The following is a 25,901-nucleotide window of genomic DNA, read 5'->3' on the forward strand; positions in this document are numbered from 1 at the left end:
TTAGCATATTTTCTTTTTTTGTAGAATAATTACACTGAATAATTACAGAATCATACTAAAATTAACAGAATATTCTTTAGATCTACGTTTTCTTGTCATTAGGTTGTAAACTTGCATGTGTAACATAATTTGTCTGAAAAACCTCATGATAAAATTGCTCAAGTTAAAGTAAGAAGAACAGCATAGTAAGAATATTCCCTAAATTAATTATTTTGTAAACAGTAAAATAAAACAGTCCAAAAACATGACTGTTAGGTTAATTGGTCTATCTAAATTCTCCCTAGGTGTGTGTGTGTGTGTGAATGGTTGTTTGTCCTGTATGTCTTTGTGTTGCCCTGCGACAGACTGGCGACCTGTCCAGGGTGTACCCCGCCTCCCGCCTGGAACGTAGCTGGAGATGGGCACCAGCAACCCTCCCGACCCCATTAGGGACAAGGGTGAACAGAAAATGGATGGATGGATGGATGGAAAATAAAACAGAGACAAAAATAGTGAGTTTAATGCTTGTAACACAAGGTATTGATCTGGCCATTTTGGTCCCCTCACTTTTAATTTTAAGTTTAGACCAGGAAGTAGTTGGATTAAGTCAAAATCAGCCCTGTTTTGGAGCGGCTTGGGTCAACGGTTGTGGAAAAGCTCAAATTTCCGACAGCATTTGAATGCAGCGGGAGTCCTCCCAGTCGGATCTGGCTGAACGTGACGACGTGCCGACTCGGAACCGAGGAGCGAGGTTTCCTGGCGGAGCAGCGGAGGGAGCAGGAGCCGAGCGGTTCAGACAGTGTTTGGCGCAAACCCTCTTCTCTTCAGCTCAACACCGGCGGCTATGGCTCCATCACTGTCCTCCTGAAGGGACGTTACTCCGTCGGATGCTCTAGTAACCGTCGAGGAGGGAAAGAGGAGGGAAGGAGGAGTGAAGGAGGAGGAGGGGGCATCCCTATCAGTCTTCAACTACCAGGTGAAATAATTGCGCCGGTTTAATGTAACATGTCTGGGATTTGGAAGGAAATTATTCAGGAGAGTAGCTGGAAGGGAGGAGGTGGGAGCTAGGGTTGTCGTCTTTTTTTTTTCTTTCTGTGGGGGTGCGGATTCGTCGGATAGGGGCAGAGGTTATCGCGCTAGCTAACGGCGGTGGCGGCTCACGGACCCCTGCTTTGGCTTCGTCATCCGCCAAGCCTGGGAAGGGGTGCCTCGCCGGGTGATGCTGTTACGGGAATGCATAGCGGCACCGTCCGTCTGGCCTCGGCCCACCTCCATGATGAACGATACACCCCCCATCCCCAGCCTCCACATCCTCTCTTCAACACCCCCCACCTCACCCGTAAAAAAAAAAAAAAAACACAATATCTCGTGTTCATACTGAATCAATAAATAATACCAACAACGTTATTTAATGGCGGTGATGGAAAAACACCAGGACCAGAACGGATCACGCGCCCGCTTCAAACTGACAGCCAGTTTTCTTAGTTAGCCTGGCATTCAGCTATCTAGCCGGCTAACATTAGCCCCCTACCCCCCAACTAGCATCCCCGGCTAGTCTGCATCCTCCATCCGAGCCATCACAGGTCGTTCTGGTTCACACCAAGGTCTCGTATTCGGTTTCCCACCGCCCACAATGGTCTCGTATCGCAGTGAGAGCCACCGCCACATATTTATTCCCGTTTGGCCCGTGAAAATATAAAGGAGCACGCAGAGCGGATGTTGTTATGTAACAGATAATGACACCACACGCCCTTGAAACAAAAGCTGTTGTTTCAGTATTTTGTGCGAGGTGCGGGAACCCAGTCATGGGCAGAGAACCGAGGACCACATGGGTCGCTTGTGGTACCGGTGGGCTGCGACTCTGAGCAGTCTCCAGAAAGACACAACGGCTTTTTCCTGTCTGCAGCCATTGTTTTTGTTGTCATTAGGGCATGGGGGGGGTCACGTACCCCCCCCCCCCCCCCCATTCCAGCCCTGGTTCTTCCCATTGTTGCCTCTTGTTGTTGGTTTGCTTTAAATGAAAAATACATGCATCATAACACCTTCAAGCTGAATGTCCAAAGAATGATAAAAAAAAAATTAATGTCACAATATGGAAAGTTTTCCAGTCATGTTTCTTTAAAATCCTTGGAGGAACAGGGCCTATAGAAGCCTCAATAGTGATGCATAAGGAAATGCAAACTGATATTTGTAAAAAAGAAAAAAAGAGCAGAAAAATACATATCAAGAGTCTTAGATTTATATTCTAGCATTTTAGATGCACAAAAGAAGTCAGTAAGTAATGTTAAACATTTCAGTCCATCTGGATATGTTTTGGTACCGATTTTTGGGGCCAAGATTCGATTCAAAATCAATTTTTAAGTCAAAACAAGTATTCATAATGATTTCTGTCAGTGTGCAAACGATCCTCATGATCTACTCTAGTCTTCTTTGCAAAGAGTCTCCTTTGCAAATAAGACTCTGCAAAGAAGACAAATGAAGACATTAAAGCCTCACATTTATAAAATGTGATGCATCCTCCGTTTTGTTTTTATAAAGCCACACCATTCTGCAGACAGTGTTCTCCATGGACGACTTTGCATTTTCCATCCTGAAGTTTTTAGCCATTTAACAATCTTTGTAGTTTAGTAAAGAATTGTAAAAAAAAAAAACATAAATCCTTACGGCGTTGGATAAACATTCTGTATTCATGTCAACCTAGAACATTTATAAGAACTCACTTATTCCAAATGCTATAATTTTACTCAAATTTTGACTATTATTCAGAGGTGAAGTTGTGTCTGTGGCTAGTTTGACAGTCTGTGATTCTGTTGAGATCCTTTTATTATGTACAGTTTTTTTTAAACACCATGAAAAGGCAAATATCCACATTTGTGGACAATAAAGATTATTATTATTGCACATTATTTGAAAAGGATTTCGTCAGACAATGGATTTGTTTTATTTTTTTGTATTAAAATTGATTTTGGGACCTTGATTCTGAATTGTAGTAAATGAGAATCGGGACACTTATGTGAATTGATTTTTGGTCGATATAGTCAATCATAATTTACAATGTAGGTCCATGCCAGGGATGAATTGTGTGGTCTCAGTCTTGGAAGACCTGGCTTTGACTCCATGATATGATATGACAAACAAGGTCTGGACAATATGGTTGAAAAACATAACTATATTGACAATTATTGAGTGGTTGTTTTTTTCTTTATTTTAAATATCTGAAATACTGCCAAACTGTTGATGTGACCTTTTCTGTTTTATCCACAGTTTTCAGTTCATGCTGCTGTTTTTTATTTTAAAGGAGTTATGAGGTGAAACCTGAAACTGCTGCTGCAGTTGTTGCTAAGTAACCAGAGAGTGAGTGAGTTGCTAGGTAGCCAATGTGTAAATGAGTTAGTTGATTCCAACAGCCTTGCTTACCTGGTGGTGAGAAGTTGAGCAGCTAAACCCTACATGGCCTGCCTACGTTTCCCAGAATGCTGTGCGGTTCTGAATCAGAGTTCAGTGAAATTACTGAACATTCTATCGCATGTATTTTTTATTGATATCAATCACGTGGCTATTGCGATAGATACTGTTATTAGTTTATTGCCCAGCCTTACCAAGGAGTAGTTTTGGTTGAGTAATTAATTGTTTCTCCATTAACCTTTGCAATTTGTGGTGAACAAAAAACCCCCAAAACATAATGTCCTGAAATATTAGTTAAACTGTAAACATTTGACCTTAGTCTTGTCTTGGAAAGTCCAGTCTTGTATGCAACAGTGGCTGATTTTGTAGTTTATACTGGGATTGTGTGGGGTTTAGATTATCAGTTGCAGATCCTGTGATGGCTATATATAGATATTTATCATTTTGACTTTAGATTAACAAATTACTAGGGAGATGTTGGTGCAGATACATGATTGTTGTGTAAAATAATAAACCTAATCATATTCTACCTCTATGTGGGTAGAGGAAATTGAGGTCTGTTGGTGAAGAAGAGATTGGGATGGAAAAATAAAGCAGAAAGGGAGGAACCTGAAGTCTCTGTGGAAGGAAAAGTGAGTTGTTATGACTTTATGCTTATATTTATTTGCAATAAATAGCACAAATGATAGTAAAGTGTGGAGTTATGGCTTCACCAGGTCCAAATTCTGTGAAGTAAATCTTCTATTAAGCACTTTTGTTATCCAAATCTTGATTGATTAATTGATAAAATAGTCAACAGATCAACCCGACACAGAATTGATAAGTGAAGTAAAAAGGGCTAATTTAAATATTTATTTAGCTACAGATGCATCATTTGCTATATTATTTCGTTTTAGGGGAAAATAAATTCTTTAGAAAAAACAATTCAGTTAGTTGTTGCATTTTTCTTTACACATTTTTAATATTAAAATAATCTTAATTTGTTAAATAAAAAATCTGCAGAATGTGCCTTTTTTTATTTAATTAATAGGTTATTAAAATAATCACTAGCTGCAGCCCTAGTGTGAAGTTTCTCAGCATCTGTACCAACCCATGTTTTGGAGGTCCACTAGTGTGCAGCCCAAAATTTGTTTTCCAAATTGTGTGCACTGAAAGCGACAAATACTCTCTCATTCATATGACAGGTAAAGAAAACAACAGGAAAAAATGGCAACAATGCTTGTTTTTCAATAAATACAGTGTGGTGAGATTTAATGTTTTCACCATGTCGATAAATCATAACAGGAACAATAAATACTGTATCAAAATCATGGTTAGAAATCACTGCATTTTTTTCTTTGTGGTTCCTTTTTCTTCTCTTCTGAGGGAACAAACCTGTGCATTATCGTCCTGTGCATCATGGAGTGAACAGTAGTTCAACTGAGCTATAAATAGTATGAATATGGGTGCATAAGTGCCAGCGTACTTCAAGTGGCCTATGGATACACAGAGGTACAATATGTCAGGCCTCAAACAGGAAATGTTTACAAATATCAGGGAATGTGCAACACATTGGGAAGGAGAGGAATATTAAGAAACTGCTGAGGAATAAGGCTGCAGAATATATAAAAAAATGTGTAACTGAAATAATATTGCTATAACAATATAAATTATGATTAACTTAGATTTTTCTGGCTCGTCTCTAATCAGATAATCGACAAATCAGTGCTATATTGCATTGATGTTCAGTCAAGCAGAAAAGGCTGCGCTTTTCAAACAATATGGCTGAAAAACATACCAGGATAAAAGCGTTTTATTCTGGTCGATATCAATAATTATCAATACGTTTTTTTGTTATGAATATGTGAAATACAACCAAGCTGTTGATGTTACCTTTCCTGTTTTAGCTACAGTTTTCACCCCTTGTCATTTTTAAGCCGTTAGGAGGCACAGAGGCAAAACCTGAAACTACTGCTGTGCAAGTTACTCAACAGGTTGTTGCTAGGTAACCAAAGAGTGAGTGAGTTGTTGCTAAGTAACCAAAAAGTGAGCGAGTTAGCTGATTCCTCCAATTTTGCTTAGCTGGCCAGGAGAGATAGAGGAGCGAAAGCCTTTCCGCTGCCTACATTTCCCAGAATGCTGTGCAGTTCTGGATCGGAGTTCACTGAGTATTCTATATGTTGATTATTGAATCTACTTATATTGATGAAGTGTCTATCATGATTTATTGTCCAGCCTCAGGAAGGAGGTAAACTGAATGGTGGAAAAAGTGAAAGTTTGAGAAGTAAAGACAGAAACAAAAGTTGATGTAAATAAAAATGGACGGTACTATAAAAGAAAAGGACGGGACAAGAAATTTGGAAAATGTAAGCGAGAGAAAAGAAAAGGGGTGATGCTGAAATGTTTAAGGATGTAGAGGGGAGCAGGAAGATGCAAAGTCTCAATGGGAGCAGCAGGGAAGTTGTTAAAGATGGAAGCAAAGAGAAGGTGAAGGAGTGAAGTAGGCAGGAAGTGTGCTACAGCTCTAAACAATGAGTTCTTGCTGGCTTTATTTGCTGTATGGAGGAAACTATCCACTGACCTGCTGTTTTTTTTTGTTTGTTTTTTTTTTCTCCGTCCCCTCCTCTCCTTTCTCTGCTGCTGTTTCCTTCCAGGCTGACTCACGCCAGGAGAGCCTGAACACACGGAAAGGTTTCAGAGACCACAAGAGTAAGGAACACTGTGAAACAGAGCTGACGAAGGAAGGTGTGGAGAAGAAAACGGAGAGAGGGAGAAGGACAGACGACAAGAAGAGAAAGTGGATTTGTATCTGCTGTGACGAGGAGAAGAGAAAGTGACAGCTGGAATACGAGAGAGAGGAAACGTTTTAGAGAACAGCAACCCCCAGTAATTGAGGTGATCCATCGGAAAGGTCGAGCTGACCTCTAAAGTTCAGAAGAACCAAGCGTCCCTGCAACCCCTCCAACTGCTGTCACAGAACGGTCACCACACTGGGAGAACTGGAAGAACTGGTGTTGAGGAGAAGCCACCATGAGCGACCAGAACGTCGTCAAGGAAGGCTGGGTCCAAAAAAGAGGTCAGGATGTTTTTTTTCTCTTTTGTTTATTGTTTTTTTTAGATTTCAAAAACATCAATTGTTATATAGTTGAGCTGTCAGATGGATGATCAAGATAATTCACTTAGTTTATTTTATTTATTTGTATTTTATTTTTGGTTGTTTTATAACCATTCCATCTGCAGGTCAAAAAATAAAAAATGCACAATGCTGAAAAACACAAGACAAAATGAGTACAGAAATGGATAAAAAAATTTACTTTCACTTTATTATACATAAAGCATAATCAAAATCATAGCAGCAGAATCTTCTCTTTATAGTTTTCTGAAATATCTCCAACCAGTTCCAGCTAAATCTGTAGACAAACTTATGAAATAAAATCTAATCAAACTTTGTAATATTTGTTTATCAAATTATCTTTATACGTTTTTGTTTAAAGAGTGAAAAACACAGTTTAAAATACTCACAATCATTACACAGCTGAATCCCTCTAATTGAAGTAAAATGGTTTTAATATTCATTCTGACCTTTACATTTTTTGAAATCTTTTTCTTACTTCCTGGTTTGTTTCTTTAATTTCAAACCACTTTGAGTTTATTATAGGTTTAGACTGCATCTACTTTATCATCTTTCCCTGAGATTCACAGCATCAGTTTTACCTCCAAAAAATATTGGGTTAATGAATTTTATTGACATCGCATTAGCCAGCCACATTCAGTGGATGGCTCGTTCCGTCATTACTGTAAACACAAACCGTAACATGTTTTGACTGAGTACCGCGTACACAGTACTGCTGCCCCAAATACTCATTAGAGCACCAAATGTGGATTAAGATGGTGCTGAAAATAGTCCCTGCAAGTCAATTTCATGTTTTATGTAACCTTTGATTAAAATTGTGATCCATTTTTGTTTTAAAATCAGCTGTAATGATTTTTCTTTTTCTTTTTCTTTCCTCCAGTCAAATTTTAACAGATGTTTGTATTCCAATGAAAAAATATGTAAACTAACAGTACATAATGGGTTTTAAGCTTTAGTTGTTCAGTCAGTAGTTTCTCAGTTCATCAGCTGGCCGATTATTGCGGACAATCAATTTGATTGGCTGAAGACTGCATTTGTAGATTGGTCCATGGATTTACGTCAACAGCAACTACCAATTTTTTGAAGACACTTCTGCTAATGCGCTAATAGTGGAGCTAATATTACATTTAGCACTTTGTTTAAATGTATTTTCCAAAACTTTTAATTTCATTGTGCTTTATTTGTGCTCAATGACATTAAAATGAATCCTGAATTCTGATTCTTATTGTTTTTGCTAACTTTTAAAACATTTAGCTTCCCTTAAATAAATTTTTCCTGATAAATTCTAAAACTCTAAATTATTTAGCTGCTCTGTAAGCCTTCAGTTGAATAAAGTTTGACATCTGTGTTGAATATTTGCCTGTTAAAAACTCTTGAGGTAGTTAACGTTTTTATTCATGCTCTTATTTTGAAGTGGTTGAATACTGTTCACGAAGCAGTTCCATTTCCTTTCACCACTTTCTCTGCCGGCAAATGACACTTATTTTAATATGTATCCATTATGCATTGCAGTAGAACTGCAGTTTAAAAGCTTTAGCGCTTTAGCATTAGCTTTGGCTAAATAGCATGTTGATATACTGTAGCATTTTAGCAGAACTAATGTTTGTAATTTGTACATGTTAGTTATTAGCACAACTAACATTGTAGTTAGCAGTGCCCAGTCTGGTTTTTATACTCTGCATTTAATGGGATTGCTCTGCAGATAAACGACACAATAAGTTAGGAAATGAACCAGAACGTCGTTTTAGCTAAACACTTCAGGATTTCTTAAAATCCCCAACAGATTCCTTAAAACAAACTGTCATTCTGTTAACAGAATGTAATGCATTTAAGTTGTTCTTGGCATTAGATTGAGGCAAGAATTAAAAAATACATTATGCAGACACATTCAGTAAATTAGGATACTATTAAATATTATTAAAGATTTCAGAAACCTTATCACCAAGTGAAACACATTGTATCGATTAATTACACATAGATCGATGATCGAAAGACTTTCTGTCAATTTTTTCCACATACAGTTAATGAAAATGTAATGTTTTCATTAACAATAATATAGTATTATTTTTATTGTCAAAACAATAACAAATCTATTTTAATACAAACATCCTTCCATAGCAAACACATTTTATTTTGGAGATAATTCTGACTAATTTTGTTCTTCCTCTGACTTTTTTATTTATTTATTTTTCAAACACCATGGTACATGAACCAAGGACTTTGAATCTTAAGATAACCATTTCAGATGGTCACCATCTCTGCTGAAATATAACAATAATAAATCCTTCAATCTTACAAATCAGACTAGTAGAAACTGCTGTTGGTTTGTTAAAGCAAAAGCAGAGCTAAATGGGTTATATGAAGAGAAAGATAAAATCAACTGAGTTGCATGCAGCTTTGTGAAAACAAAGTAAGATTCTTCTTTTTGCATGAAACTGACTTAACTTTATGTACAAGATTGCAGTTCTGAGACCATACGGTGGCTTCAGCAGAGGCCTGGACAGGCATCGTGCTTCTGGCTTCGCTTGTTAGCCTAAGCTGATTAGAGATGCGCTCCATTTGTCTAAATGGATATTGCAATTTAATTTACTCTATACTTAAGTGTCAGCAGTTCAAAGACTATATTTATTGAGTGCTTTCAATTGATGGTCGATTTTAATCCTACTGAGAGGAATAAAATGCAGAAATTAAAACAAAATATGAGGCAAACAGAAAATGGGCACTTGCTAAATTGTTGTTTATTTATAAGCTCTTTCGCACTTCTATGCTGAAATAACCACCTTCCTTAAATGAACTATTTCAAGAGTCAAAGTCCAACATTTAAACTCTTGTTTAAATCAAATAAATAAATATGGAAACATATATTTTCTCCTGTCATTTTATCTGTGAGCTGTCTGTTGTATTTGCATGACTTGCTACAAAAGCAGTCTAGAGTACTAGGGCTGCAACTAATGAATATTTTAGTAAACAATTGTTCTACAGATTATTCTGACAATTAATCAAACAAGAAAAAAATGGACACATAGTGCAGAATTTTTATTCAATCACGTAAGCATTTTTAAGACAATATTAAACAATATAAATAAATGTAAAAAAAATTATATGTATTTTTTACCTAATCTAATTACATAATATTCCTTTATGGTTGATCATTAGTAGCAAAGGATGCATCTGCAGCTAAAACAAATACTTCTAAATACCTTTCTGATTGTTTTTAGTACCAATACTAAAGCTAATCTGTTTTTTCTATGTCGTGACAGATAATCTGTGGGGGGAAAACAATCAAACTCCTATGCCTTCTCCCAGTACGAACTAGAATCAACCAATCAGATTCAGGAGGAGGGTCTTAGCAACCCTTGTAGCCTTTGGTTGCTTAGCAACAACCTGTTGAGTAACTTGTGCAAAAAAAAAAAAAAAAACTGTGGAGGGAAATTTATGGATAAAACAGGAAAGTTCACCAGTTTGTTAGTATATCAGATAATTAAAATGAAAAACTAACCAATAATTATCAGTATTGACAATTATTGATATCTACTGATATTACTACTTGCATTGTGATAAGTTTTTCAGCCGTGTTGTCCAGACAGTTTTGATCTAACTAGAGTCAGTATACTCCAGTTGAAAATTAATCAATTACGAGATTAATTAATGATTATTTCAATAATGGATTGGCCTGTCATGATAACAAATTTTGCTAGAAAATAAATTGTTTCAGAAATTATTGCAATAAACGATAATATTGCTGTTTTGAGGCCATTTTCAAGACTACATTCTCAAATATCACTAAACTTTAAATTCTAATGAACATTTAACACTGGAACTGGAAGGCATTTTAAATTTCCAAAATAAATAAGCAAAACAACAGAAACGACAAATAAAATTAATTATGAAGTTTCTGTAAACGGCAAACTTTCAGAAAAAGAACTAGTTGAGACCAAAGCACCAGACTGAAAACTTTTTAGTAGAAAACAGAGAAACGATAAATCATGCAAAGGGAAATTATTGAGCTTGTTTCAATTTGTCATGCGATTAATTGATGAATTGCTTATCGCGACAGGCCTCATAATGGATTCATCCGATTAATTATTTCAGCGCTGTATAATACTCTGCTAATGATAAGAGTTTTTCAGAAGCACTGAAAACCACCCAGAGGCCAGTTGTCCTACTGAGGGAATTTTCAATTGAAGCTGAGTTTTTATTTATTTTTTGCTAAAAACATCAGCTTCTGTCATGAAGGATGTGTTTTCCATCCCTCTCACTCCTGCGTTCTCTGTCGGTGTAAAGAACAGCACTTCCAAACAATGGTTGTTTACCTGCCAGAGGGCCAGCGCTGAAGCTTTGGGCTGCACTCTAGCCTGAGCGGCACTTGGCTGCTGGAGTTTATTTCCCACACTGCTTTGTGTGTTTGTGTAAGTGTGTCCGTTTGAGTTCATTCATTGAAAGGTTTTTTTATTTTTTTTTATTTCTGGTCTGAGCTCATAGCTGTTGGCGCGGAGGCAGGAGGAAGTTTCTCTGTGGCGCTATGAGCCTACAGAGGATGACCTAATGCTTAGGTTCCTTCCTCTCTGCTCCTACAAGTCCCTCTATTGTTTTTTTGCACCTCTGTGGGTTGTTGTAGTTTAGACTTAACTCTTGTCAAAAAAATGTCCACACTTGTTTTGTTAAAAAATTTTTAGAAATGAGATCTTTTCTCTAAATGTTGCTAATGTAAAACTTCATAATTTGTGTCTTTTGCAGCTTTTTTTCTTAGTGCAAACCTGATATTTCAATAGTTTGCAGAAGATCCCAGTCTCAGAAAGACCTGACAGTTATTGGAGACTTGAAAATATGGCTAAAACAAATGCAATAAGTCTGTGCTGCAATGGACAAGAGCTGCATCTTACAATCATTTTAGAAATAAATCAATCTATTGATTATTCTTACAGTTAATCAAATAATCAGATAAAAATGGCACATTCTGCTATTTTCTTATTAAACTACAATATTTGAAATACATTACAAGATGGAAATAAACAAATAATTCAATCCATTTTTTAAATTAGAAAGTAAACATTTCATCGCCTCAAATGCAATAACAGAATTCTTTTAGTGAATGTTGGAAGAATATGAAAAAACACCATTTGATAAATTTTGGCAAAACATATTACGAAACAAAGCTTCTTTTTTTTATCTTAAATGTGAAATAGATATGTAATTTATAGTTTTGGCTTACTTACTGCTCTGAAGATGTTTTTTCAATAAATGGCCTTTTTTGACTCATTATACTCCAGTTAACGGTTTCAGTAATTGATACATTATGATTAATCAGAAAAGTCTTTTCAGCCGTACAGTGGACTGTTAAACAGATCCAGAAAATTAAGAAAATATTCAATTAGCTAAATAAAATCCACATATTCAACTAGTTCTTCACGTTATACATATTGCTATGTAATATTGCAATAACGGTAAATTTGTTGTATATTGTGCACCACTTTTAAAAAATAAAAAAACATTACATAAATTTGGATGATTTTGTCATTTGCTATTTTTCGACCTATAAATTAATTTTTTGACATTTTCCTACATACTTATGCTCGTTTCTGCGTAGAAACTTCAGCGCTCTCAGGACTTCATTTTGACAAAATTCTGACTCCAACAAATAATGAGATTATTTTAATGATCCAAATGTAACACTTACAAGATTTTGACAAAATGTGAAATAAAATTAGCTTTCCATATCGATGCATTTAATGAACAGGGTAAGAAAAAAAACAACAACATTTTTTGCCTGTGTTTTGCCTGCTAAACAAGGGAGAATTGTTCTTTTTGATCACTAACTCATTGATTTGTGCTTCGCCTGGCATAATTGAATTGATTGGAATCTTTAAAAATATTTAAGCTTAAGTTTTCCTTCACATGAACTTTTTTTTTTAATGAAATGTTTTTCGGTCTATTTTTAAAATACTGTCAGTATTAAACTGGAAACATTGGACAGAGGTACAGAACACCCAGGAATATTAGTAGGTGACCTTTCTCTCGTTGTGTCTCCCTGCAGGCGAATACATCAAGAACTGGCGACCACGTTACTTTCTGCTCAAGGCAGATGGCTCCTTCATCGGCTACAAGGACAAACCGCAGGACTCGGACCTGGCCTATCCGCTCAACAACTTCTCTGTAGCAAGTAAGACATGAGCAGGCCATGCCACCCTTCAACCTCTGCATGTTAAGATCGGTGTAATCCCAACACGTTTCTCTGGGGGACTTTCAGAATGTCAGTTGATGAAGACAGAACGACCCAAACCAAACACCTTCATCATCCGCTGTCTGCAGTGGACCACCGTCATCGAGAGGACTTTTCATGTCGACACTCCTGATGAGAGGTTAGCTTTAATCCTCGCCTTTACCGTGTTCAGTTTATTTGATGAAAGTTCATACATCTAGCCTCTTTTGAACCTTAAACCATTTCATTAAAGCTACAGTGTGTAACTTTTATTAAAGGTATATATTTATATAAATGTATACATTAAAATTATCACTATGTTGTGATTGTTTGTTATGAAGAAGACGTTTTATTGATATGGCACTTTTTCAGCAATGAGGCAGTTCAAAGTGCTTCACATGCATTAGATGAAAAATAAAAATAACACGAGCACAATAAGAAAAACAATCACAGCAAAAGAAAAAAACTACACTTGAAAATGGTTCTCCATGTTTGAATCTTGCTCTGGATTGCTAAGTATTCCAAAATTATAAACTACAGGAGTTTCTCTAAGTCTTCCTCCGATGTTAGTCCTGAGACATGATCCATAAAAAGTTTGATCTCCTCCACCTTCTCCCTGAGCTACTATTGCCATCTGAGGAAATTCACCACTCCCAACCAAAAACAACCAATCACAGCCAGGACGAGTGTCTTAGAGTTGTCACTCATTCTCGTCTATGTGCTGCTCATTGTTACAATGGCAAAGAAACAACTTACCATTTTAGGCAAATTGTTTATTTGCTGTGATCTGTGCCTTGCTAACTAGCCTAAGCATTCCTGGCAGACTTTATCAGGAAGAAGCTAGTATGATTAATGGCGCTAAGACCCGCCTCCTGTCTCTGATTGGTTGTTTCTTGGGAACACTGCGAGAAGGCAGAGGAGCTCAATTTTATTTCCACAGATTATTTAATCCCAAACTTATGATATAGTGACCGTTTCAACAATTATGTAAAATATATATTTTTTATAAAAGTTACGCACTGCAGCTTTAAAGGGCAAAACTTATTTCATTTCTAAATTACATTGAAATGACAAGCCTCTTATACTTGAGACTGACTACATACACTGCATTTTGGGAGATTGTAATCTGCTGTTAAAGAAGAGCTACAGATTCAACACTTTCAAAATACAAACTCAGCTTTTGATGAACTGTGTGATGTTGAGACCTCTGGTGGAGGCAGATACGGATTGTCCAAGGAGGCCAGCACCTGCAAATAAGTGCGTTGCTGCTGTATACAAACTGGTGTGACGGGAAAAATAAGTGTTTCCATTGCAGTTTTGCAAAGTGCACCAACTTTGATACGGCTGAAAAACCATCTCCTCCTGTCACAAAGACTTTTTATCGAAAAACGTTAGTTTTTTCAAAATTGGCATGTTTCCATTTAGCACATTTATTTTTGTAATTCCAATTTGCACAATTTTGTGGTTAATGACAATGCAGCTACTGATTTCGAGTCTACGCAGAACCACCAGGTTTTTTTAAAATTCTATTTTCTTCATAGTTGTGTTAGAGATTTTGATGAATTTATAGGGCGAATGGAGTTAGTAATTATTCTAATGCTACATGCCTGGATGTTATTTACAATTGTCATTATTACTACTGTTATTACTATTATTATGGGTCTATAGATTGTCTTGTCTCGTTATGAGAGTCAGTTTGTAATAATTTTGTTTATATAATGTAATTTATTTATTGTTTTTTAAGCCTGCAAATAAATGCCGTAACATGGTTTTAGCTGTTAATTATTGAGTTTGTACGTGAAATATTTTGTTAAATTGAGATAAGGTGTAGAACTAAACACAAATACGTGTTCACTTCTTCATACTCCTTTTCAAACAGAAAAGTAGTGCTAAGCTAATTATTTTTGTCCTTGGTTATGTATGCATATGTTATCTTATTTTTTAAAACCCATTTGAAATAAATGAATTAAAATGAAAATAATCTCTTTATCTATGTTACCTCAATATGTAAAGGATTTCTTTTTAACCTTTTACTGGCGGCATTAGGGACGAGTGGGCCGAGGCCATCCAGATGGTTGCAGAATCGCTGGCTAAACAGGAGGAGGAAGGCATCCTGTGCAGCCCCACTTCCCAGATTGAGAACGTTAATGAGGAGGAGATGGACACGTCCATCAGCCACTACAAACGAAAGGTACAACTTTAACAGAAGAGACATCAGAAATGTCAAACCTGCTGGGTGTGGTCGATCAACCGAAGTTTGTCCGCTGTTAAATGTGCCGAAGCTTAAAGTTTTGATGACGTTTCCCTGATTCTCCTCTGTAATTTGTCCAGACAATGAATGACTTTGACTATCTGAAGCTTCTGGGCAAAGGCACGTTTGGAAAAGTCATTCTGGTGAGGGAGAAGGCGAGCGGCACCTACTATGCCATGAAGATCCTGAAGAAGGAAGTCATTATAGCCAAGGTGTCTTCCCCAATTGTATTTTATTCTTGGACAAATCCATCATTACTCATATTTGATCTTTTACAAATACTTCCTAAACAGCAGCTTTTAGAGCTTATTAGTGACCATCTTTTCCAGTTATGTCTGTGTTTATTTGTCAAAGATTTCTTTTTGTCTGGTAACTAATCACTTCTCTTTTAAACCTTTCTTCTCACAGGATGAAGTTGCTCATACGCTCACGGAAAGTAGAGTATTGAAAAATACTCGGCATCCATTCTTAACAGTAAGTATGACTGAAGAAATGTCAAACTGGATTAAAGAAGCTAACAGGTGACCTTCAGTTGTGGGGTCATTAATCCCTGAATGTCTGACTTTGTATTCAATTGAACAAATCAAATGTATTGTGCTTTTGCTTTCAACCAGATGACAAATAACTTAGAGATTATAAAGTTGAACACTGCACCTACTATTAGTGTAAATTTAGGTATCATGCTTATTAGATCCACTAGACACTTGAGGAGAAAAACAGACTGTTCAATCTTAATATGTTAATTATGGTATTAATGCCACTATTGCACAAACAAGACTTTGAAATTGGGTCAAAATATACAGCTCTGGAGAAACTGAAGAGCCCACTGCCCTGAACCTCATTGAAAACCTCCTGGTTATTCTGCCAAATCTTGATCTCTGAGCTCTTCCTGAGTTAAAACATTAGTGTTTTAACTTAAACATTAGTGTTTTAACTTGTTTCTATTTGAGGTCTGAAATCACTGCATCATTTTTGTTATTTTGACCATTTCTCATTCTCTGCAAATAAATACAAGATTTTTGCTTGGAATTTCAGAGACATGCTGTCAGTAGTTCATAGAATAAAAGAACAATGTTAATTTTACTCAAACATATACCTATGAAGAGTAAAATCAGAGAAACCGGTTATTTTAAGTGGTCTCTTAATTTTTTCCGCAGCTGTATGTTTTTGAACAACCATTGCATTTTTATTAATAGTGTTTCAAATACAGCTAAACACTACAAAATACTACTGGTAACCACTAATATACCCTTGCTAGCTAGCTTTTTTGTGTCTATCGTGTACTTATCATGAGTTGGCTGGACGACATTCTGTTACCAACCCATACGAGACTAGGAGTATTCTGTGAAGATAAACATAAAACATTTAAGCTTGACACTACAGGGGTTAAAGTTGTAGAGAGTGATATTCAGTGTGAAAAGCACACAGCTGCTGCCAAGAACCACAAGTAGACCCAAGAAATTTACGTTTTTTGCTATTTGATTGTCGTACAACAGAATCCCCCAGCCATTCCCTACATTTATTGTTTTTCATTCTGAAATTTAATTCCAAGTGGCATTAAAAAGGTGTTTAAAAATCTTAAATTTCACTTTCTGAGACCTGCGGATACCCTGATACACCATGACTGTAGAAGGACAAACTCGTTTTAGATGTTTACTGTCTTGTGTACTGTCTTTCAGTCTTTGAAGTACTCATTCCAGACCAAGGATCGGCTTTGCTTTGTAATGGAATACGTCAATGGAGGAGAGGTAATATGCTGCTGAAATGCTTTTTAATGTATTGATTAAGATCGAGGTTGAGAGTTTCAAAAGAATTACTTAAGAGGCGTCCAAGCCAGGAACCACACTGTCAGAAACTTGTAGGAGGCGCTAACTAGTAAAAATAACTAAACAGATTAATGTCATTTGAAATGGCATTAATGTAAATTCGGTATTCAATAGCAAAAGTGGTTTTGGTTGATTAATGAAAGTGTAAACATGATCTTTGGGGAAAAAACAGTTTAATTTAAGGATATGATCAAGTAACTCAAATCATCAAGTACCTTCAAAGAGTCGTTGTGGATGGCAGGAAGGATCTCATAGTTATACAGAAAGATAAAAACATAAAGAATAAAATACAAAAATAGATTAAAAAGACCTTTTTTGCAGTAACAAAAGTTAAGAAAAATAAAAGAGAATTAAATAAATAACAACAATATGTCCAACGTCTCACATGGTGTCAAAAGCCTGGGAAAAAAGATTTAAAAATGGATGGCGAAGAGGCTCGTTTGACGTGCAGAGACAGACTGCTCAATAGTTTAAGAACCAGTTTGAAATGAAACAGATTTCTTCAACAGGCAGATAAAAGAGGACATTTACAAACAAGAGGCTAATTACTCTCATAACTTCCTCTCCACAGCAACTCTGCTCTCGCTATTGGGTGATACAAAATCTCTAAGCCCAACAACAGCTTACTAAAGTAATTTTCTGTCATCCATGTCATTTTTATTAAACGTATTCTAACATTCTAGAGGGCTGAGTGGTTTTTTTTTTTTTTGTATAATTTGGTGGGGATTGGACCTGCTAATACCAGAAAAACTACACAAAAAAATGTAGGAGTACTTCTTCAGAGCGGCATCTAAAAAAAGAGACCATTAAGTTAAAAATACATCTAGAAAGGAAAAGTTTTATTTATAGAAGTGTTTGGATTTTTGTGTTCCTCTGTATACAGAGGATCTCCATGACCACAGAGGCCTGTGTTGACTTTTTTTTTTTTTTTTTTAATGTTATTAAAGTGTGTGAACTTATGTCGTTTTTTTTTTTTTTTTTCAGCTGTTTTTCCACTTGTCTAGAGAGAGGGTGTTTTCAGAGGACCGCACTCGTTTTTATGGCGCCGAGATTGTTTCTGCTTTAGACTACCTTCATTCTGCCAAGATCGTCTACCGTGACCTCAAGGTAAAGTGTCTACAATCTGAGATGGGAAAACAAAACCTTACTTTTTAAAAAAAAATTCATTTCAATTTTATCCTCCATTAGCTGGAAAACCTCATGTTAGACAAAGATGGCCACATCAAGATCACAGATTTTGGCCTGTGTAAAGAAGGGATTACCGACACTGCGACCATGAAGACCTTCTGTGGAACACCGGAGTACCTCGCTCCTGAGGTCAGGGCTTCCAGAGACTCAAATGATTCACAACACACACACTCAGGTTCACTGTATTTATTCTAACAAGAGAGAAAATCAACGGCCTCTGCCCCACATTTACAGGAGGCAACAGAAAAATGACGCTATGGTATTTAGCGTAAATTTACATCATTAATCCACATGACTAATCTCATCTTTACCTTAAATGACATTGAATATAGGCCTGTCGCTATAAGCAATAAGTCAATTAATTGAATAATAAATTAAAACAAGCTAAATAATTTCCATTTGCATGATTTATCATTTTTCTCTTTCTCCAGAAAAATGGATGAGTAAAGTCTTAATTTTGTTGTTACGGTCTCAACAAGCCTTTTTTTGTTTTTGCAGAGACTTCATAATTCATTTTATTTGTTGTTTCTGTTGTTTTGTTTATTTATTTTAGAGATGTAAAGTGTCTTCCAGTTCCAGTGCTAAATGGTCGTTGAAATTTGAAGTTTATTGATCTTTAAGAATGTATTTCTGCATTATTATGCCATTACCATTATATTACTTTAAAATTGTCTCAAAGCAATATCATTATTGTTTATTGCAATAACTTATGGGACAATTTATCGTTCAGCAAAATTTGTTACCATGACAGCCCTAATTTAATATTTATTTTAAGTGCAAGAAATAAAATACATATAACATAAAAAAAATATCACACTGTTGATAACTGAAGCATTACTTTAAAACATGCCTGCCAAGAAAGAAAATTAAGTTGGTTCTTGGCTCTGCCCCTATACATTAAATCAAATACAATCAATAACTCTTAACAAACTACAGATGAATGGTTCAGTTAACAATTGTAAAATTAAACACATTTAAACCTTTAACACATACAAAACATGGCAAAATTACACATGAAACCCTGTATATAATTAAATTTCGTCTAAAGTATGTGCTAGACCAGTGGTTCTCAAATGGGGGTACGTGTACCCCTGGGGGTACGTGGAGGTACTGCAGGGGGTACGTGAAGCTTTTCAAAATATCTTTAAAAAATCAGTAGGCTCCTCATAATAAGTCTTGGGAAAAATTATTTTGTAAAAAGTTCGATAAAATATAAATGTGTGTTCATGCACTGAATTTTATATTCAGTATTTAGTTTCAAAATCCTTTAAAATAAAACGGTTTGACTGGTTTTATACCTTCCTGGTGGTCACCGTCTTCTGTTTTTCTTTTTTGTTTAACCATGCAATGTTTGCAATATGGATGTATTTGTCAGGTTCACTGATATAAGTTGTTTGGCTTTAATAAATCAGACAGTGATTTTACAGCACTGTACCCCTTTTTAATTCCAAAAATGTTTTGCCCATGTCAGGGGGTACTTGACTAAAAATATATTTTTAAGGGGGTACATCACTGAAAAAAGTTTGAGAACCACTGTGCTAGACTATAACACTTGTAAAGAAAACAGAGCTGATCCTAATATGTACCACAGTTGCCGGCAGCAACAGAAAAAGGGAGAGGAGCTGTCAGTTTCTTGTTGCTATGGTAACCACCAACCAAAACAATAACCACCAACTGCCAAGTTGGTGGTTATTGTTTTGGTTTTGACAGTGTTTCAGTCATTTAGCAGGAACTCCCTGGTCCTTGTGGACCTGAATAAAGCGAATTCTGTCTCGGACTGAAAAACCACAACAGTTAGTAACTAGAGAAGAGATTCACGTCATCAGCAGATGGTGCAGTCTTGGACATTTTGCTGTAAAATGTCCAGGATTACATGGATATAGATGTCGTTTTCTTACTTGAGAGAAACTGAGGTATTTCTTTCTCATGATCAGGTTCTGGAGGACAACGACTATGGGCGAGCGGTGGACTGGTGGGGTCTGGGCGTAGTTACGTATGAGATGATGTGCGGCCGACTTCCGTTCTACAACCAGGACCACGAAAAGCTGTTTGAGCTCATCCTGATGGAGGAGATCAAGTTTCCACGGACTCTGTCTGCTGATGCCAAGTCACTTCTGTCAGGGCTGCTGATCAAGGACCCCAACAAACGGTACACACACATACGAGTAATAAATCAGTTAATCGCATAATAAATTAAAATGAGTCGTTAAAGAGACACTCCCCTTTAATGTTGCTGAAAAGCCGCCATTTTGAAAAACGCTGCAAACATTTGACATAGAGTACAAAGCAGTTAGTTAGCACTACCTGCCCCTTTTGCCTGTTTTCCCTGTCTAAGCTGAGTGATTATATTTTTTAAATGTAATTTCGGTTACAGAAACTTCATAAACCATCTTGATTATTTTTGTTTTGCTTGTTTATTTTGAATATTTAAACTTTTTCCCAGTTCCAATGTTGAATGTCATTATTATTATTGTATTAGTTGAAAATTGTCTCAAAATGACAATGTTATTGATTATTGCAATCATTTCCAGCTAAATTTGTTATTGTGACAATAACAAATTTATCTGGAAACCACTGTTGGTGGTTTTTGATCATCTTAAAGCAAAAAACACAATTGCCAATGCATGAAACCTTTCCCAGTTAGTTTCTGCTAGCTGAAACTAAGTAGCAGAGGTGGATAGAGTGCCCAAAAGTTATATTAGTTAAGACTAGGATTGGTTATTTTATAAATTTACTCAAGTAAAAGTTAAAATTTGCCATCCAAGAAATTACTTAAGTAAGAGTAAATAAGTATTTGGTAAAAAGTCTACTGAAGTACTGAGTAAGTGATCAAAATATCAGTCATTTAATGTTTAGAAATTACATTGTTAAACAGACCAAAATATAAAGTTAAGTGTTTATTTTGGTATTTTAAAGACTAGAGTGATTATGAAAAACATTATTCCAAAATAACAAAATCAGACAAAAGAAACTTATTTTTCAAATCAGTTTCTTTCAGTGTAAAACTTTAACAGAAACTACAGCTTTGTGTCTGGTGAATTATTGGTTAAAACAAACTTGTACTTCATTTTGTGAAGTTACATACAGTGTGTAGAGAATCCAGAAATTTTACAAAAGTAAAACTTTTGTAATGTGAAATAGCAATGTGCAGTAGCAATACTTCACATTAAAATTACTCAAAGGTAAAAAGTACGGCATTGTAAAAATACAGAGTTTTTTTCCAAAAAAACTGCTCAAATAGATGTAACCTAACTCTGCTAAGCAGTGCTGATCTTTGACCGATTTTTTTCAGCTGGTCACAGACCAGGAAGCTGAAATTATTGTGTCGTAAAATTTGTGAATTAACAAATTTATGTGAATTCACAAATTTGTGAATTTATGATTCAAGATGACCCGAGTCATCTTGACTAGAATCAACAGATGGTTCTGTTTTTTCTCTTTCTTCTTCCACTCTGCAAAAACACCAAAACTTACAAAGCAGTTTTGTTCTAGTTTCTAATGCAAATATTTTAGTACACTTGAAATAAGACAAAACTAATTTACAAGTACATTTTCACAAAGTTACAGGAGAATGTTTTAAGTCAATCATTCCCACTGTTAGATTAAGAATCTGCCAGTGGGACTAATACTTTTTCATCAATATTAAACAATTATTAACTTAAAACAAGCTCCTATTTTTTGCAGCAAAGTTACTTGTAAGTTAGTTTTGTCTTATTTCAAATGCACTAAGATATTTGCACTAGAAACTAGACAAAATTACTTGGTAAGATTTGGTGTTTTTGCAGTGTGTGAGGCGTTTCTGTCTCGGGCGAAGAAGCTGGTGTAATCTGCAGCTCCACAGAGGGAACCGGCTCACCCTGACGAGTTATTTTGGGATCAGTAGCAGGTTCCAGTGATGGATATAAGACCACATTTGACGTCTGACGTGGAGATCTTCTTCTTTTTCTTCTTCTTCATGTGTTTGCTGTCAGGCTGGGCGGCGGGCCGGATGACGCTAAGGAGATTATGAGGCACAGCTTCTTCGGCACAATCGATTGGCAGGACGTGTACGACAAGAAGGTGAGCGCAGCGTTTATCCGCCACACGTCATCTTAACTTCAGAAGGAGTTTATGCAACATAGCAACTCTATTTTTGGTATTGGGGTTACCATATTTCCCAAAATTAGTCTGAGACAGAAATAGATGTGAAAAGAAACAAAATGATCTAATCCTTGTCTTTTTTTTAATCACTTTTCACCCTCTGTTAGTTTTCTAAATTATCTGACTTTATGGAGAATATTTTAAAATAGCCAGTTTTTATGCAAACTGTCGATATAAAAGTCACCGATGAACTTGACAAACCCGGTTAGAAAAACATGATGCAGACGTCAGGATTTTATCTCAAACGGACGTGTAAATAATCACAGAAAGCACAGGGTTCATCCGGGTGATTTAATCTTTGAAAGTGCTTTGATTTAAATTATAGCATTTAATCAATTTGATGTAATTTACAAGTTTCCAAACTTTAAAGGTTTGGAAAGTGCTTGATTTCTGTATAAAGTCCTTGTTAGTGCTTGATATTCAAACTGCACAGTTTCTAACGTTTGATTAAAAACTTAAAATTGGAAACGTCACTCCAGATATTTTCATACACCTAATAAAAGAGGGCTTTTTTTTTTCATTGTCTTAAATCAGACAAGTCTTCTTATTTTAGGTTTGTTAGAATTACCAAAATTATTTCTATTTGCTAAATTCCCCCCAAAATTTAGTGAGAACTTTTATTTTATTTTATTTTTGCAAGTCCTTGAAAGTGCTAGATTTTTAAACTGCCCAGTTTTGTAATAAAATGCAGTCTAAAGTTTAAATTTGGAAAACATTCACATTATAATCTCATTATTATTTACATTATTTCAATTTGGAAAACATTATTTACAGTCGAAACTAGCTATTTTCATACACCTAATAAAAAGACAGCCATATTTTTTCCTCACTGTCTGAAGTTACATCAGACCAAACTCTTCCTGTTTTAGGTTATTTAAACTTACCAAAATTATGCTTATTTGCTAACTTCCCAAAAAAAATTGAAAAAACATTTTTGAATATTTATTATTCCGAATGCCTCAATGATTTATTGATGGAGCATCTTTTCCAGCGGTAGACAACGTAGATGCAGAGCTAATCAGAGACGCTGCTTTTTATTTATCATTTTCTGAACATGCTGACCTGATTTACATGAAAACTATTTTATATATATTTATATTATATACTGCCTCTTTAATTTAAGCAACAACAAAAAGAGAGATGTTTTTATATGTATTGTTTTCTGTTTTCTAAGGATGTTATCTTTTTTCTTTGACCTCTTCATATTAAGAGAAAGAAAAGGATTATTGTGCTCTGTTGGCACGTTAAGATGTATTTTATTCTGATTTTCTGTCTTAATCTGAAAGAAATGCCTTAAATTTATTTGCCTGTTGCTTTTAAATATGGTAAAATAGCCAAGCATTTACTGTAAACATAAACCGAATTCGGACTTTTCGTTTGGATCTTTTCCTAGGAGAACATTTTAGTAACTGAACTTCAGCGAGTTTTAGTTGAATTCCCTGAACCTAAACCACAACAGCTCTCCTTCACTGGTTTCCTTTCTGGTCCAGCTGGTCCCCCCCTTCCAGCCGCAGGTCTCCTCAGAGACGGACACGCGCTACTTTGACGAAGAGTTCACAGCACAGACCATCACCATCACTCCGCCAGAAAAATGTAAGCACTTGGAAAATGTTTCATGTTTTATGCCAGACTGCGCTCGTCCAACAGGTACAACCCGCCTTCGTCTGCGGAAAAGTGATCTTTTCAAAATTATGATCATATATGAACATTTTAAGAAAGATTTTGTGAGATTTAGATATTCTAATATTTAAGTAAAGTCTTGATTATATATTACCATCATCTGAATTCCTGTGTGTTGGTTGTACAGACCCATTCTATAAATTAGAATAATATAGAAAAGTCAATTTATTTCAGGAAGTTCATAAGTGAAACATTATATAGATTAATTACACCCAGATTCATGCTTGAAACCCTTTATTTCTGTTAATTACAATGAATTTCCACTTGCAGCTAATGAAAACATGACATTTAAATTACAATATTACATCAGACCAATAAAAAAACTATTTTTAATACAGGAATGTGGCCTTAATGGAAAGCATGTATCATGTATGTTTTCTTTTAAAACATCTACACAAAGCATTAAATAAAACAAAACTTATTTAAAAAGTAAAAATTAACAAATATTAAGTACGTAAGAATTCATCCTTCTTATTATTATTGTATTGAAGAACCGTTGGGACATTAAGACCATAATTATTCATACCCATGGCATATTTATATTTAAAAAGATTCCCATTAAACAGTTTTTTTTCTAAAAGGGACTGAGACAAATGTCCCCCCAAAAATAGTAAAATTCGATTTAAAAAATAAACTATTTTGTGTTTAGTTTCGATTTATATGTTGTCTAAAAAAAATTTTAAAAGTCAAATTATTTATAGCCTTCTCAATAATCAATAAGTATGATTTCTGATCAGTTTTTGCTCGTGTTCTCTGGTATTTTAGTGATTTATCTTTAAGTCTCTGAGGTTGGAAAACCTCCTTGCCACAACCATCATCTTTACCACACAGATTCAAGTCCGACTTCAAATTCAAGTGTCACAACAAAGGGTGTGAATATTCTTACTTGTGTTTCAGTTCTCTAAAACATGTTTTTATTTGTTCTCGAGTGCTATTTTTTTCAAACAAAGTATTCTCAAATTGCTCTAGGAAAGCGTCTGTGATGCAACGAGTTGGAGACGTGAACGGGTGGGAATACTTTCTAGTATTACTATACCGATCCAGCTGATTTCAGCCTCTGTTTTTATTTACATTTTTCAGATGACGAGGACGGGATGGACGCAGCGGACAACGAGCGACGGCCTCATTTCCCACAATTCTCCTACTCAGCCAGCGGGCGGGAGTGAGCGCTTCGTCCCAGTCAGCCACCGTCGTCCCCAGTCGTGGCCATTTTGAGGAAAACGCGTAGCCATTCTAGGAAAAAAATAATAATTACCAGTCTCCCCTCTTTTTCTCCCCGTCTGCCTCGTTGCAGACGTGAAGAAGTCTTTTTAGGGACTTTAAAAGAGGTTTTTGCACAGTGGGATAGACTCAAGCTGGTCTCCCCACACTAAAAAAAAAAGTCTCCTACATTTTCAGCGCTATTTACTGCAGAAGGCAATGTTTTTGTTATTTATTTTTTTCTCTCCATCAGTTTTAAGTTAAACCCATTCTCTTTGCGATTATCTTTTTTTTTTTTTTGCCCTTTTTTTTTTTCTTCTTTGACATTTTTGCACTTGGTTTCGAAGAGCCGTTTTAGGGAACAAAAAACCAAAAATGTTGCCTTATGTGTGCAGATGTTTCGTATCATGCAGACAGGGTGGTTTTGTTGTCGTCTGTCGTTTTGTTTTTGTTTTTTTGGGAGAGGGCAGCCGGATTTTGAGTCCTGAGGAAAAGTGCATGGCTCATGTTTCACTCATTTCTCATTCATCTGTCATGGTGGCACACATTTCTAAAACCATGGCGAAGAAAATCAGCTAAAAAGTAAAAAAAAAAAAAAGAGAGAGAAAATAAGAAAGAATGAGTCTGTACCATTTCCTTCATTGCTGCAGTCACTACTTTTTTTTTTTTTAATGGTTCCTTATTCTGAAACACTAAACTGCCGCACAGCTCACGCAGGCGCTCCAGAGCACAAGCAGGTTCAGACTCCGCTCTGCGCTCCAGCTTTCCACAAACTCTGCCACTCTTCGGTTTCTCATTTTCGCTGTAGGACAAGGGGAATTAACTTTCCCACAGGGAAATGTAGTTTAAAGTATGTGTGTACTGTATGCATGTGGGATGCGGATGCTGTCATAGCACACACACTTATAAAACACACACACA

At 35.8% G+C, this 25,901-nt stretch overlaps 1 protein-coding gene across 1 annotated transcript; it reads left to right on the forward strand.

Moving 5' to 3' along the window:
- Positions 1–507: 507 nt before the first annotated feature.
- On the forward strand, positions 508–25,624 carry akt3b (v-akt murine thymoma viral oncogene homolog 3b). The gene is made up of 14 exons (XM_032562192.1): positions 508–955; positions 6,018–6,439; positions 12,531–12,656; positions 12,744–12,855; positions 14,742–14,886; positions 15,027–15,158; positions 15,355–15,420; positions 16,626–16,694; positions 17,757–17,879; positions 17,961–18,089; positions 19,895–20,109; positions 21,932–22,019; positions 23,591–23,693; positions 24,861–25,624. Exons 2-14 carry the CDS (start codon positions 6,394–6,396, stop codon positions 24,944–24,946), a joined length of 1,440 nt encoding a protein of 479 aa, XP_032418083.1. The 5' UTR covers positions 508–955; positions 6,018–6,393; the 3' UTR covers positions 24,947–25,624.
- Positions 25,625–25,901: the final 277 nt, after the last annotated feature.

The sequence above is a fragment of the Xiphophorus hellerii genome, chromosome 5 (genome assembly GCF_003331165.1).
Source record: "Xiphophorus hellerii strain 12219 chromosome 5, Xiphophorus_hellerii-4.1, whole genome shotgun sequence".
Classification (NCBI taxonomy): domain Eukaryota; kingdom Metazoa; phylum Chordata; class Actinopteri; order Cyprinodontiformes; family Poeciliidae; genus Xiphophorus; species Xiphophorus hellerii.

Bases quoted from the DNA above. Each gene is read 5' to 3' on its own strand.
- akt3b (XM_032562192.1), top strand. From the start codon at position 6,394: ATGAGCGACCAGAACGTCGTCAAGGAAGGCTGGGTCCAAAAAAGAG. The intron at 14,887-15,026 runs GTACAACTTTAA...TAATTTGTCCAG, and splicing joins TCAGCCACTACAAACGAAAG to ACAATGAATGACTTTGACTA. The intron at 17,880-17,960 runs GTAAAGTGTCTA...ATCCTCCATTAG, and splicing joins TCGTCTACCGTGACCTCAAG to CTGGAAAACCTCATGTTAGA.